The 13,817-nt window shown below is 31.3% G+C and overlaps 1 protein-coding gene across 4 annotated transcripts in view; it reads right to left on the reverse strand.

Moving 5' to 3' along the window:
* Window positions 1-353: 353 nt before the first annotated feature.
* The window catches only part of Rpn10 (regulatory particle non-ATPase 10), a 40,744-nt gene continuing 27,280 nt past the window's right edge, over window positions 354-13,817 (reverse strand). For 2 of the 4 annotated variants that reach the window (XM_076507918.1, XM_076507922.1), the window contains exons 9-11: window positions 7,660-7,815; window positions 6,999-7,075; window positions 1,945-2,380 (exon numbers count right to left, since the gene is read on the reverse strand). In XM_076507918.1, the coding sequence (XP_076364033.1) occupies window positions 2,210-2,380; window positions 6,999-7,075; window positions 7,660-7,815 (404 nt within the window). In that variant the 3' untranslated portion in view covers window positions 1,945-2,209. Of the gene's footprint in view, window positions 1,691-1,944; window positions 2,381-6,998; window positions 7,076-7,659; window positions 7,816-13,817 lie in introns of those variants that run through there. The other 2 variants (XM_076507920.1, XM_076507921.1) reach the window with 2 other exon arrangements.

Genomic DNA, 13,817 nt, shown 5'->3' on the forward strand with positions numbered 1-13,817 from the left:
TTCTGGGATAAAAAGTACAAATAAGTCATACGAGTTTTCATGGAACCAGTTAAACATATCAGGTAGAATTTTAAAATATCAAAGGTTTCCTCAGCAGGGAGAAATTTTTTTGTTTTAAAGCATGAAATGGGAACGGTGTCAAATCAACATTGTATACTAATACTAATGTTATAACTGGAACAAGTACATAGTTGAGTATGTTACACAATCCCAGCAAATGAAGTTGTGAATATTTCTACATTTTGCAGGTGGTGAGATTCCACAATCCTTCTGTAAAACTAATTTATTGAGCCCAGCCCAGATAAGATCCAACCTTGGACAGTATTATAATGTAATAAGTCCAAAGAATAGTGTTCTTACTTCACAATTTAATTTAAGTTTGCCACTTTCTTACAGCATATTTCAAATACATTCTACACCTCTAACTTGAATTACATGCCTAATGCTAGTTACAACTGGAACATTTGTATTAATAATAAACATATCAGCACAATTTTGCTCTTGGGTGATATTGCAGTATGAAATAAAATTTCAGTATAGGAATAATTGTGTATCACATAGTTCAGGTTCAACACTGGGAACTATATGTTTTTAAAAATGCTCCATTCTTAAAACAGCTTCAAGCACTAGGTAATCGTAAGATGCTTTTCAAATACAATATTATTGAAGTTGCAAATAGTACATAATTGTTTTCCTTTGATAAGTACTTTATGAGAATAAGCAAAATTTGTATTTAGTTTTTAGAAATTGAAAAGGAGAGGTTATATAAGGAACCAAACCTTGGCATTAACTTGTTGTTTACAATTTATTTTGGAACACTAGGAAAGTCTGCCAGGTCAGTGGTTTGTGGATACAGGTAAAAATTCAAAAATTTAACTTTCACTTCTAGCATGATTGTAGTGAGAATATTATAATAGATCTTGGACAACTTTCTCTCCAATGATCCAGGGCAAAGAAACATGCAGTAAGCTCTGGGTTGGTAAGGACCTTACAAAGGAATAGAGTCAGCTTCACAATAAAGATGAAGGCAAAGAACAGCCTGTTCTGAATGTTGTTCACTTCTGTAATACAGATGTATACTAGCACCTGATTAATTCAATAGTAAATTTCTTTTCCTCCATTGTGTCTAAGAGAGTTGCATCATGGATGCAGCTTTTGTTTGGGAAACTGTGTGTTGCACAACAAAACAGGGGTAATAACATAGCTTAACATGCTGCAATCAATACCCTTTTAGTTTCTGGATAATCTTTATAAAAGTATAGGATACCTCAAAAGAAATAGTTACTTTCATATTTTATCCCTACATAAATGCTACAGCTAGTTAGAATTTTGTGAAATAAGATAAATGGACAAGAAATAAATTAACAATGGAAGAGTCATAATTGCTTTTATGTAGTACAACAGATGGTATACTAAGTTATCAAAATGTTGATCGTCAGTGTGCCTCCCTCCATCCTTGCTGCCAAGTGTATACTCCATAGTACCAAAAATAAGACATTTAAAACACAAAATTTTTATAATTTAAACAATTCCATTAGATTTATAATCTACAGCCTGATTTTAGTAGAAAACCAGCTGCTGTAGTTTATCAATTAGTAAACCTAAAATGAAAGTATTTTATTTTAGAACAAGTATAACTTTTCAACCATTTAAAACTTCTGTACTTGAGAGTCATCGAACATCATTGTACCTGTAATAAAAAACAAAGCTTGGAGTTAATATTTTATATTGATGACTATATGCTGAATTTAGTTCCTGCTCTCTGTAAATATAAAGTATCTTCTGTAATTTCCATATACACAGTACAGAAAACACTTGGGTAAACCGAGCCACACGAAATCTTCTACCAAAACCCATGTACAAGATACCTTGTCTTCTGTTATGAAAATAGCCTAGTTCAGACCAAGAACATATACTTGTCTACTTTAATTTAATATAAAAACATTCTCAAAATATTTCATTTCTTTTATTGAACTTTATGTTTACAAAGACTTATAAATCTATCTGCTCACACAGTTTCTGGTAATATCAACCAAAATCCACATTACTGTGATATTATAAAAGTAAAGTAAGAGAGACAGATGTTTAGTTGTTTTTTTGTTTCTATTGTGTATTCTCTTCCATACTGGTAGCCTAGACATAGTTTGTTACAGAATGAAAGGGAAAAATATTTTACCACATAATTATCTTACATTATCCTGACCAGTTGTTACTTTTTGTCATCTTTATCTTCTTTTTTTGACTTCTTTTGATCACTCTGAGTTAGTGTTCCCATTGCACTGCGAATAGCATCACTTTGTGGGTCAACACCTGGCAAGTTTTCAAGGACACTCTGAAGAAACTCTGGGTCATTCATAACTTCAGAGTAATCTTCCTCCTCCTAGAGAATAATTTAATTATTGAGATAAAAGTGACTGAACCAGAAACTTTTGAAAACATAATGATAAGCATACATTATTCTCACTTTTAAAAGATTAAGCTTTACTTACTTTAATACATTATTTTATTTAAGTTGTCACTCCAACAAATTGCATTGCCCTTACTTGTAATATATGTATATAAAAGAAATGGTAAAAGAATTTTTTTTTCTAGATTTATAAATGCAAATATATTGAAACATATCCCACTGATAAAGAAAATAAAAGGGGAAACCATGTACATCTTTTAAATGATTAACAATCAATAGAACTTTAAAAAAACAAAATGGACCTACTCCTTGCTAATAGTATTTCACTGAAAAAAGTGTGAGGACAAGATGGACAATCCCATTCCCTAATACGTTTTCAATAGAGTAAAACTACGAAACAATGATAAAGAAAAAAAATGTATATAAACATAAGTTTCAGGTTTTATAAATACCAGATCCCTCAGTAGGTGTCTGTGACCTGTTCACAATAAACAAATAAATGGGCAGGACAAAATCCACTTCTTTTAAAATAATATATTCAAAACAAGTCAACCATATGTACACTATTAGTTATTACATTTGTACCAACAGCTTTAAATAACTGTATCCCCACAAGCAAGTTCAATTACTATAGAAAAACCAAAAACCTTTGACAAGACAAATTATTCTCCTCAGTTTCTGTTATTATAATACAAGATGTGGAACTCACTTTAAAAGTTGCCAATTATAACTAATTCGCACATAATCCAACTTTGATTTTATTTTCACTAATTTGGCCTTCATTATACAATACCCTACATACACTTAGAACTTTGTACAAACTACGAGACATTAAGATATGATAATACTCACTTAAAGAAAAATTCAGAAGGTTTCAGTAACAAGTGATTCCTAAATCATTATAACTTGCATTTAAAATACTTAACATTTAGCACTGTTGTTATGAAATTAAATAACAACTAAAAAGTTTTGTATATCCAATAATAAGCCTTATTCAAGAAATTTTTTTTTTTTTTTACACTGTATAAAGCTTGCAGTTCATACATAAAATCTCATAGCTTGGACCAACATTTTCAGTTTCCTCTGTTGGGCTTTCATTGAATTAAGTCATCGTCTATCTGTATACAGGTACAATCACTACTGTAAGTTTTTCTTCTGCTTGTCATTCAATTCTTCACTTATGTTGATATCATTGTATGTCTTATCTCCATTCATTGGTTATAGGGTTAACAGGCCATCTTCTATGACAGTCACTGTCTTTTGGTTCTATATCTATGATAGTTGCACTTATTAGGTCTTCTTTCTTCTCAAAGTACCTCTTCATCATATTGGCCTTCCTGTCTATTTTCACTTCATTGTCTTTGTTTTTTTAAACCAACTTTCTCAAGTTGAAAAGGTCTTTTCCACTGCAGGTTGATTTGTTTTTTTGTCTGTAGATAGCAGAATCAAGACACTCTCCAATTTTGATTCATTCAACTTTGGCCTTCTTGTCAAAGAGGGATTTCTGACTGTACTACATAATTTGTCAATAGTCAACTTCTGTCAGCACATATTGGTTCCCCTGGTCCAATCAAGTCCATAGTTACTCTGGTGAATGGCTCTTCTATGAAAATTATGTTACCCAGTAGCATATTGGCTACCTTCCCTCTAGGTATTGTCTTTTGGCAGATGTCACAGCAACCTGCAGAATCTGGTCACATAAATGATCTTTGGCCAGTGGAAGTTTCTGGTAATTTTGTCTACCACATTCTTTGATCCTAGGTGTCCTTCCCCAGTCAATTTATGAGCCAACCTCGTAAATCGAGTCTGGTATTCTGTTGCTACTATGATCTGTTTAACTTTACTTAGTAGAACATCCTTGATAGAGCCAATACAGGAATCTTTTCTGGTCCTCTATAAGTTCCTTCCTCCCATGGTCTTGTACTCAACATTATTCTGGGCCATATCCCAAATGTTCTACTGTTAAGGGTTTTTTTATCTGTGCTTCCTTCAGTTCCCAAATCTAATACTGACTTCAGATGCTTCATCAGTCTTCTGAACTTCTAATGCCTGATATATTACTAATCACCAATTCATAGATGGGTGTCTTGACATATAAAGCCTCAAGATCACCCACATAGTACAGAGTGTCCACCTTTATTCATGCTATGGGAAATCTTCTTATTGTCCCATCAATCAGCATACACAGATGTACCTTGCCCGCCATTCGATACCAAACTGGTTTTCACTGCTGTACCCAGTGCCTCATAGGACCTTCACTTTCTTGACCCTTACACAACATTCCCCTATGAGCATGTCATTGTTTTCTGGCACCTCACAGTATTTGTCATGTGCTGTGAACACTACTAGCACTGTTCATCCGTTTACTAACTTGATCTGACCATCAGTCATGCACTGTTTAGTGTGTATGTGTGTTTTCTTACAGCAAAGCCATGTCGGGCTACCTACCGAGTCCACCTAGGGGAATCGAACCCCTGATTTGAGCATTGTAGCATACACTGTTTAATCATAAAAATAGGATTTCCATTCTGTGGTGAATCTGACAGGAAGTTTCAATTCTGTCTTTTATGGCAGCATCATGCATGGGAATAGTTATTCTTTTCTTGTTTGCACCATCTTTGTAGGTAGTTCCAGCTGCTTTATGTTGAAATTTCTGCTGTTGCTAGTTGGTGAAAGACTTACATTTTCTCACAATGTGCCTCAATTTATAACAAGCAAAACACCTCTTCTCCCTTCTGTCTGTTGACTTGTTATATTTGACTGATTCTTATTTCTGGTCAGCCAGTCCTAGCTTCAACTTTAACTGCTTATTCTTGGACTTGTCAGTTATACTTGCTCTATCGACTTCCATATACTGTTCTGCCAGCTTGATCATCTCATTCCCGTCTTCCTCAGCAAGTTCATAGTATTTAAGGAAGGTTACTTTTAACTTGTCATAGTCTACGGCATCTTCAGATGTTATGCCTGCGTATACTTGTATGGCATTTCCTGTGAGAAATGGGCTGAGACAGACTGCTTAGTCACCTTTGCCCCAGTTTTAACTTGGGACAAATGTTTCATATCTTTCCAAGAAAACATCTGTATCATCTTTATGTCCATCAAACTTGAGCAGCTTGGGTTGGCTGGACCTGTCTTCTTGTCATTCTTTGGTCCTTCCTCTTTCTGTTGGTGAGCTGGGAAATTTCAATTTGTGCTCTTATTCTCTCTATTTTCTTTTCTTCTTTCAGGTTTTTGTCCTGTTTAGGTTTTGTTATTTAACAAAGTAGATTAGATTGATATTTTTAAAATCAGGCAAGATGGTTATAGAGCATGACTGTAAACTCTACACTTATTTTGCCACTACTGCAGATTTGCATATATAAGTCTACTTCTGTTGTCATTCATGTCTTCTCTTACCATTGCCTAATATTGTATATTTCTGGCTGGCTCGCAAAACATTGGGTTTTATAAAGGTTGGATTCTTTATAGTAGGTAACTGTTACTTGTTGGCAATAAATTTTAACAAACTGACAGCACACAATCCACTCATTTTAAAATAATATATTCAAAACAAGTCAAATGTACATACAAAAATTCATTAACACTAATGATGATCACAGTAGTACTTGGAGCTTTAAATAATTGCTTCCCCTTTGTCAACGTCCACACAGGGGGATTTAATTACTTCAGAAAACGTTTTGACAAGTCACATTATTCTCCTCTGTCTTTGTTATTATAATACAAACTTTAGAAATCATCCATTATGGCTAATTAACATGCAGTCTAACTTCACATTTTGTTTCAATATTTGTTCACCTAGACATATATTACCCAACTCAGGCCTAGAAATTTTTACAAGCTGCAAGATACATGATGTAACAAATAACTCTTAAAGAGTTCAATAAGTAAACTTTCTATAACAATCACTTTTAAAATAAATAACTTTTTATTTAAACCAAATAATCACAACTTAAACAGAACAGTCTTGTATATCCAGCAATGGTAAAATGAGTAAAAAAAAAATTGTTCGTTTGCATCAGAAATAAATTTTTTTGCTAAAACTGGAAGCATGCACAATCTTACTTTATAATTTATTTAGCATTCTATGTAATTATTTAAAGCCATTACTTCCATTAACATATTGGCTCCCACACAACCCAGAGGTAAGTTATGCTCTATTTTCTTTTTAAAAGGCCAGTTATTGGCTGGAACACAACAATTACTTATAGAGATGAGAATGGAACATCAGAATAACATTTCTTTTCAGCACCCTGGAAAGTATCAGCAAAATAGACTTAGGAGCCAACATGTTAAACAAGACTTAAAAATATGTTCTGCTACTCGTGTTCCTTCTATTTTTCAAGACATTTTCTTAAGTTAGAGATCTCAGGTATTTTTACTTGCTTATTGCATACAGTTTGCCAAATATAAAAAAGTTATTTTTAAGCTATCCAACTAAATGTATTTAGTTTTATAATAATGTTTAATATGGGATAAGAAAATGTAATATGTTTTGTATTTTACTGTTAAGCACAAAGCTACACAAAAGGTATTGGAAACCTGATTTACAGTTGAACCATTAGAATTATTGATAAAATACAATACTGCTTACTTTTTTTGGTTGGCCATCACTTGTTTCCATTGGCTCTTCTTTGATTTCCGTTTTTACACTGTGCTCTCCACCTTCACCTACATGATAAATATGATCTTTCAATACATAAAAACATTTAGAAGTACATCAAGCATTAGTTCACTTAAGGTGTATGAAACTAGAGCAGCTTAAGTCCAGTTTAAATAATAGTTGAACAACTGGCATTATGAGATTCAATAACTAAAATGTCTTATTTAATCAGTTAAAGCATGTTTGTCAGTTTTAAAATTAATACCTTTAAACTTGAGGTTCAATGAAATAATTTACTGTCTTAGCAAACCATAGTTTTCTATAGCATTCATTATTCTTTCATTGCAGAGCTACAAAAGAGAAAATCAGATCCCTGCTCCCAGACCCACCTGTCAGGATTTGTTAATATTTCTCTCTCGTGTTCAATTATATATTAACCATACAGTAGAAAGCCAATGTTAGGTTAGAAATATAAAAATAATTTGACTTGTTATTTGGATTCTAAAGTAACTGAATCCTATACATCTTTCTACATAACTAATCTGAAACTTTCAGTTCCCCCAAATTGTTATATTTCAATACAATATGAATACTTAAAAGTACTTTCCAATTTACCAAAGATAAGAATCAATTATATTCCAATGTTTCCTACCGGCTTGTTGTAAAGACATCTGCATGGCATATGCAATCTGTTCTTCCTCAGTCATAGCTGAAAAATCTGGTACTGATGTTGTTCCAGTGCCCTGAGTTCCTTCACTCTCCAAAGACATAGCCAAAGCTTTCTCTAACAATGTTTCTTCATTACTTCCTACAAATATAAAATGCAGAAAAATATTAATATGAATATAAAAGACTAATAAAACACTAGTACTTTACACAAAATAATAACTTTCTTAGTAGCAAATATTTGTTTTTCAATGATGGATACTTGGTAATTTTCCTAATTTCAAACATTTATTTCTTTTACAACTCTGAATACTTGATAATTTGCCAAGTTGGAAGTATCCATTCATTTCTCAGATGTAAGCTGATTCTTAGTCAATCTACATAAAAAAACTATACTAATATTAAGTGCAACCTGAGTTACACGAGTAAAGGATCTTCATAAAAGAGTAACAAAGACATAAGACTTCTACAAACAAGTAAAAAATAACTTTGTTGTTATTAAGCTCATTTTGATATAAACAGTGAAGTTCCTATGTCTAAGACATAATTCATAAAGTAAATTGGTACAGTAATATACAGTATCTAAGTTGTTCATGCTTAATTTTAAAAACATTTATAGTTCCTCCTAACTGACATTTTAAATGAATTTGACTTCATGGCAAACTAAAATATATACATTCTTATTTTCTTTTTTTTTTTTACAGTAAAAATTTTAATTTCTGTGTATCATTGCTGTTTCAAAAACCATTTCTGAAAAATAAGACAAGCAACATGTTGACAAACAGGATATAAAGGTTAACTAGTAACTTCAGAGCAGGATTATTTATTATCTATTCTTTGATACAAACTTTAAAGTAACATCAATTTGTTTTTAATTTTTACAACTGTTAACATATGGTATAGAATATACTGTTCTAAATAAAAAATTTAAATGTATCCTGAAACTAAGTTTTTAATCTCTACAATTCCTGTCACTTCAAAGAGAAACTTTTTTAGTGAATCAAACAAAGTATGATTCATAAAATTAATTTTCTATTTGATCTTACAAAAGAAAAGTGTAACATGTCTGTACCTATAAAGCAATATCTACAGTACTATTTTAGTAAGTAATAATAGGAAGGAATGTTTTCAGCTACATGAGCTTTTCACAACACCTCAAACTTGTTGAATGAAACCTGAAGAAAACCCAGAGTAAACCTCACTGTACAATAAAACAGTTACTAAAGTATAGAATGTGTTAAAATTTAATCCTATGCATACTTTTAAGTTCATTCAAAATTTAAGTAAATAACTTTATTATCAACGTATGCCAAAAACTTGTAGTTTATAAATCAAAGTTTCATATTATATAAAGTTTAAGTTCTTATCCTTTATCTCTCTCTCTCTCTGCATATGTTCTGAATTTCCCAATTTAGATTTTCTATTTACACTTATATGACCTCCAAAAATTATGAACTTACACCATTGATAGTGTAAAAAAAGTACAAGTTTTTGGCCTTAAAGCTTCTAAGATATATATATATAAAAACAACCACATGCCATGCTGCAACTATCTCATCCCATATTTTAAAAATTTCAGTAATTCTCTCTAATATTTGTAATGAATTATTTATAACCAACACAAACAGTATAATGATCTTTACAAGATTCATTATGATAATATTCTGTTTTGGTTCCCATATTTAGACATTTAGCATATTTTTTGTGAATGTGTTTTTCGTCTCCAAGGATAATAAATTTTTTTAATATAATTAATGTTTAGTAGTTATCTTAGGTATTCTACCCTACTGTCTTGTACATATTAGACATCTCCAAGATTTTTTTAAAGAGCTAACTTACTAAAAAACTTAAGCCTAACTCATTTATGGTTTGCACTCACAAAGATCACATGGATCACTAACTTCCTTCATTGGTGTTTGCAACCTGTGGCTAATTATATTCCACTGTTTGTTGCCTTTAGCAAAAGGATTAATTTATACAAAACATATGTGACAAGAATAGCAAGTGAAAGTTTGAAGATCTACACACAGAAAATTATGCATGAAAAGGAAAAAATAAACATATTACTGTTTTAAGTTCATACTTCTCAACTTTTCATTTCACTGTATATTAATTATGACTGGTAATTTTCAACAGTTAATGCTAGGACAGACAAAATAACAAAAAATACAGTTTTGCCACAAACCAAATAATATTCCTTTAGAAAATTTTAAAGGTTACGAAACGTAGTAATTTTTTTTTACCATTAAAATTATTTTGCACTCAGAATAATCAGAATCTGAGCCACAATGACTCAAATTATTAGTAAAAAAATACTTTATTAAAATTCAGATTTTAACACTCACTAAGAGAGTACCAAGTTTCTGGAATTACAGCAAACATGAATTCTCTAATACAAACTGGTACAATGGACTGACTCGTGCACAAAGAATTAACAGTCTAGTTAAAATAATGATTTTCATAAAACCAATATACAAAGAATATTAGGGTTTAGGCCTATTCCATAACTATACTACCATATAAAAATATAAATTAACAGTACAATATGTTCACACTAACTAACAGTAGTCTATTAGTAACATTAGAGTGACATTCAGTTCAATCTACACTAAACATATTGACGGTAAAACAAAGTGGGGCAAATACTAATAACAAGAAATCAAGAACCACTAACCTACACAATTGACATCCAACCACCACATATATTAGCACTAAATCACAGTATATAAAAAGGTATTTACAAATGACACATCAAAACATCATTCAGTAAACTGGTAGCTTTCCATTTGTTTATAGATTTTTACCACTTAAAATATGGTATGAAATATGTTGTTCTAAATAAAAAGTTTAAATGAATTCTGAAACTGAGTTTTGTAATTAATACAAAAAGAAACCTCACACAAAAGAAAAATCAAACCCTGTCACTTCAAAGAGAAACTATTCACTTCTTGTTTGAAAAATTATAGTAAACATGAATTTTCCAATACCAACTTGGTACAATGGACTGACCAGTGCTTGTTAAAGTAAACTAATTTGACTTTCACAAATTTGACATATATAGAGAATTAATATGGGAAACATGGAAAAATTAAATTCCTTCTACTCACCACACATACAGTAGCAGTAAACCAAACTGAGGAAAATACTGTTCACATAAATTAAAAAAATAGTCGTCTACAAATGACAAACTTCCATTCATCCTTAAAAACATTAATACTAAACCGAGCTGAGATAAACTGTTAAGAAGGAATAAAGAAACACTAGCTTACAAATGACATCTAACTTCCATTTAGCACTGTCCACAGTAATACTACATCAACTTGAAGCAAATACTGTTCATATGAAATAAAGAAACAGTAGCCTATAACTGACATCAGATGCACTCACCACTGTCCATACTAAATTATAACAGTAAACTTACATGCAGCACAAATAGTGGTAAAGTCTATCATGTTTGCAGTACACTAATGCTACTAGTAACAAGAAACCACTAACAACAGCATAAATCTAATAAGCAGATACTTTATCCATTACTCTCCTACTATGTATACCTTGTGTTCTACAATGTTGATACCATATGTTAAATCTGATCTGAGGCGTTACCTTTCTTGTAGTTTGACAAGTCAAAGAAATTATAGAGGTTCATACACCTTAAGTGATTCAAATTTCTGTGACTTTTCCAAAACTTTACACAGCCCTCAAAACTGAATTTCCAAACCAAATATAACATGAAATAAATCATATAACTTACATGAACTGTTTATTCTGTATATACAATAATAGTAAACATTGTAATTTAAGAGAATAAGGGACTGTCAAAAAAGTACAGATATAAGTTGAATCAAAATGCAGAGATTATGCTTTAAATCTTAAAACTAAAGCTTTTAAAAATAATAAACAAAAAAGTCTGGAAACAGTGTTTAAAAATCAAGCTATAAATCCTTACTTTGACTCCATGTCTACAGTACTTATCAAATTTAGTTGGAGCCAGAACATGAATCTGAAGTTTAAGGAAATAACGTAGATGCTAATTCCAGAAAATTGGAAATCTTACATTTAGCAATTTCCAACTAATGCACATGGTATGAAAGTACAAGATTTTTTGTGAAAGAAAGTAAAGGACTTGAATTTTTGCAGGAAAACAGAATTAAGAAAATTGGAGTAATTTAAAACTACTCTCGTATTTTTACAAAATTCCTGTGCAATCCTACAATACCATAGATATCCCTTATTATAATTTTACAGTGAAGCCATAACAGAGATTTGTAGCTTGAGTACACTGTCATCAATAGATATCTAGCCTTATGTTTTCACAAAACATATTTATAGAGTTTACATTTTCAATTATCTTGGAAGTGTATATGTCTAGAGTAAGGGAAAACCTCCACTAAGTGAGTAAAAAATTTTATCAACAGAAAAGCAGCTTTTTAAAATACATCTAAAATATTGCTTTAAATAAAGCATTGTGTAGAATAAAGTAATTACTTAGTGAGCAAAGTGGTATTGTGCCCATCATTTTGCACACAAACTTGCCGTGTATAAAGACAGCCTCTTGTTGCATCATCACATCTATTATGTATTTATAATTATGCAAATAAACTTTCAGCAAAAATGATCAACTTTTAAATATATCATGGACATTTATAGCATTTCATATAGTATATCTGTCTAGGTTTTAGTACAAAATACCTAGCAAATTCTACTGTAGGCTTATGAAAAAATATTAATAATATGAACATATGGGCAAATTTTGACTTTGTATAAGAATCATAAAATCACTTATTTTGCTTATTATCAATGCTTGAGTGATTCTAACTATTGAAAAGGAAGGATGAGATTTGTTTCAAGAATAAGTATGCCTTTTAAGGTGATTTTGCCCAAATGTTCTTTAGAGTTTTGAGCAAATTCCTGTGTAATCCCTCTTATGGACTACATTTTATGATTATGCAAAATGATGCAACATAGATTAACAATTCTTTGACTTTTCCACCATCTTTGAAATTTCTTCCTACAATATTCTTATTTTAAAAGACTTTCCTTCAAATTAGTTAATTTTGCCAAATCAGTCATACTACCTTGTTTTCCAGCCTTATTGGCAAAATCATCAGTAGCCTCAATTAAGGATGGTATAGCTTTTTCAAATCTCTGGTGTTTAGCCTAAAGTTTTGTAATATTCTCAAGAATAAGTTTCCTTTTCCGTGCATTCCCATTCAGTTCAGCCCCTCTCTCTCTCTCTCTTCTGATTGAGGTATTGGTTATGTTCCTGTCTACCACTTTGAGTTGCAGCAAGTTCTTTTCAGAAAACTTCCTACTTACTGTACGTAATCACAGATTAGCTGCTGACCAACAAGGAAAACATCGTTCAAGTATTGAAGCGTTGACATAAAAGCCCCTTTAAACAGTTGCTTGTCCATCAGAATACATTAAAATGAGTTTGACATGCCATAAGAACTCAGTCCATAGATTGGCCCATGTGTTTGAACAAACACTAGTCAAGCCTATTAATTTTGAAATCAATATCCATCAAGATGCAAGAATTTGGCTTCATAACCTATGATGAAAGCAACTTATACTATCTGATTAGGCAGTCACATTTTCCTGCTATGAGACATTTGAAATTTACAATAAGGAACTGTAGTGCTGAAAATGAGCCTTACTACTCATAACATCTGAAGATATTTTTAAAAAAGAAAAATGGGCAACATTACAAGTAAATGAGTACTTCCATGAGTTTGTTTCAAAACAAACATTTGTTTCAAAATGTAAGCTTGTTTCTTGGATTTGTCTCTTCCAATTTAATATATGTTGCTTAAGTCAATAAGAGGTAGTACAGGGTGATCAGTGATAATTCATCAGAAATGGAGTATTATTCCAATGTCAAGTCAAAATAGTAATTTTGCTGCAGAAATGATATAATTTTAACATATTTCACAGTATTAAGTGCTTCACTTTCTGGTACCATACAAGAGTTTGATTTGGTTTCAACTGTTTTGATGTATGCTTGGAAATTCAGAATAATTTCAACTGTCCTTTGTACAACAGGTCCATTCTCTACCCATTTCATAGAACAAAATTTCAGGCATAAATTTCTCATTTGGCTGGAGAATCTTTGAAAAGGCAGTACAGAAATTTAAGTATTGCTTC

The sequence above is a fragment of the Tachypleus tridentatus genome, chromosome 6 (genome assembly GCF_004210375.1).
Source record: "Tachypleus tridentatus isolate NWPU-2018 chromosome 6, ASM421037v1, whole genome shotgun sequence".
NCBI classification, from domain to species: Eukaryota; Metazoa; Arthropoda; class Merostomata; order Xiphosura; family Limulidae; genus Tachypleus; species Tachypleus tridentatus.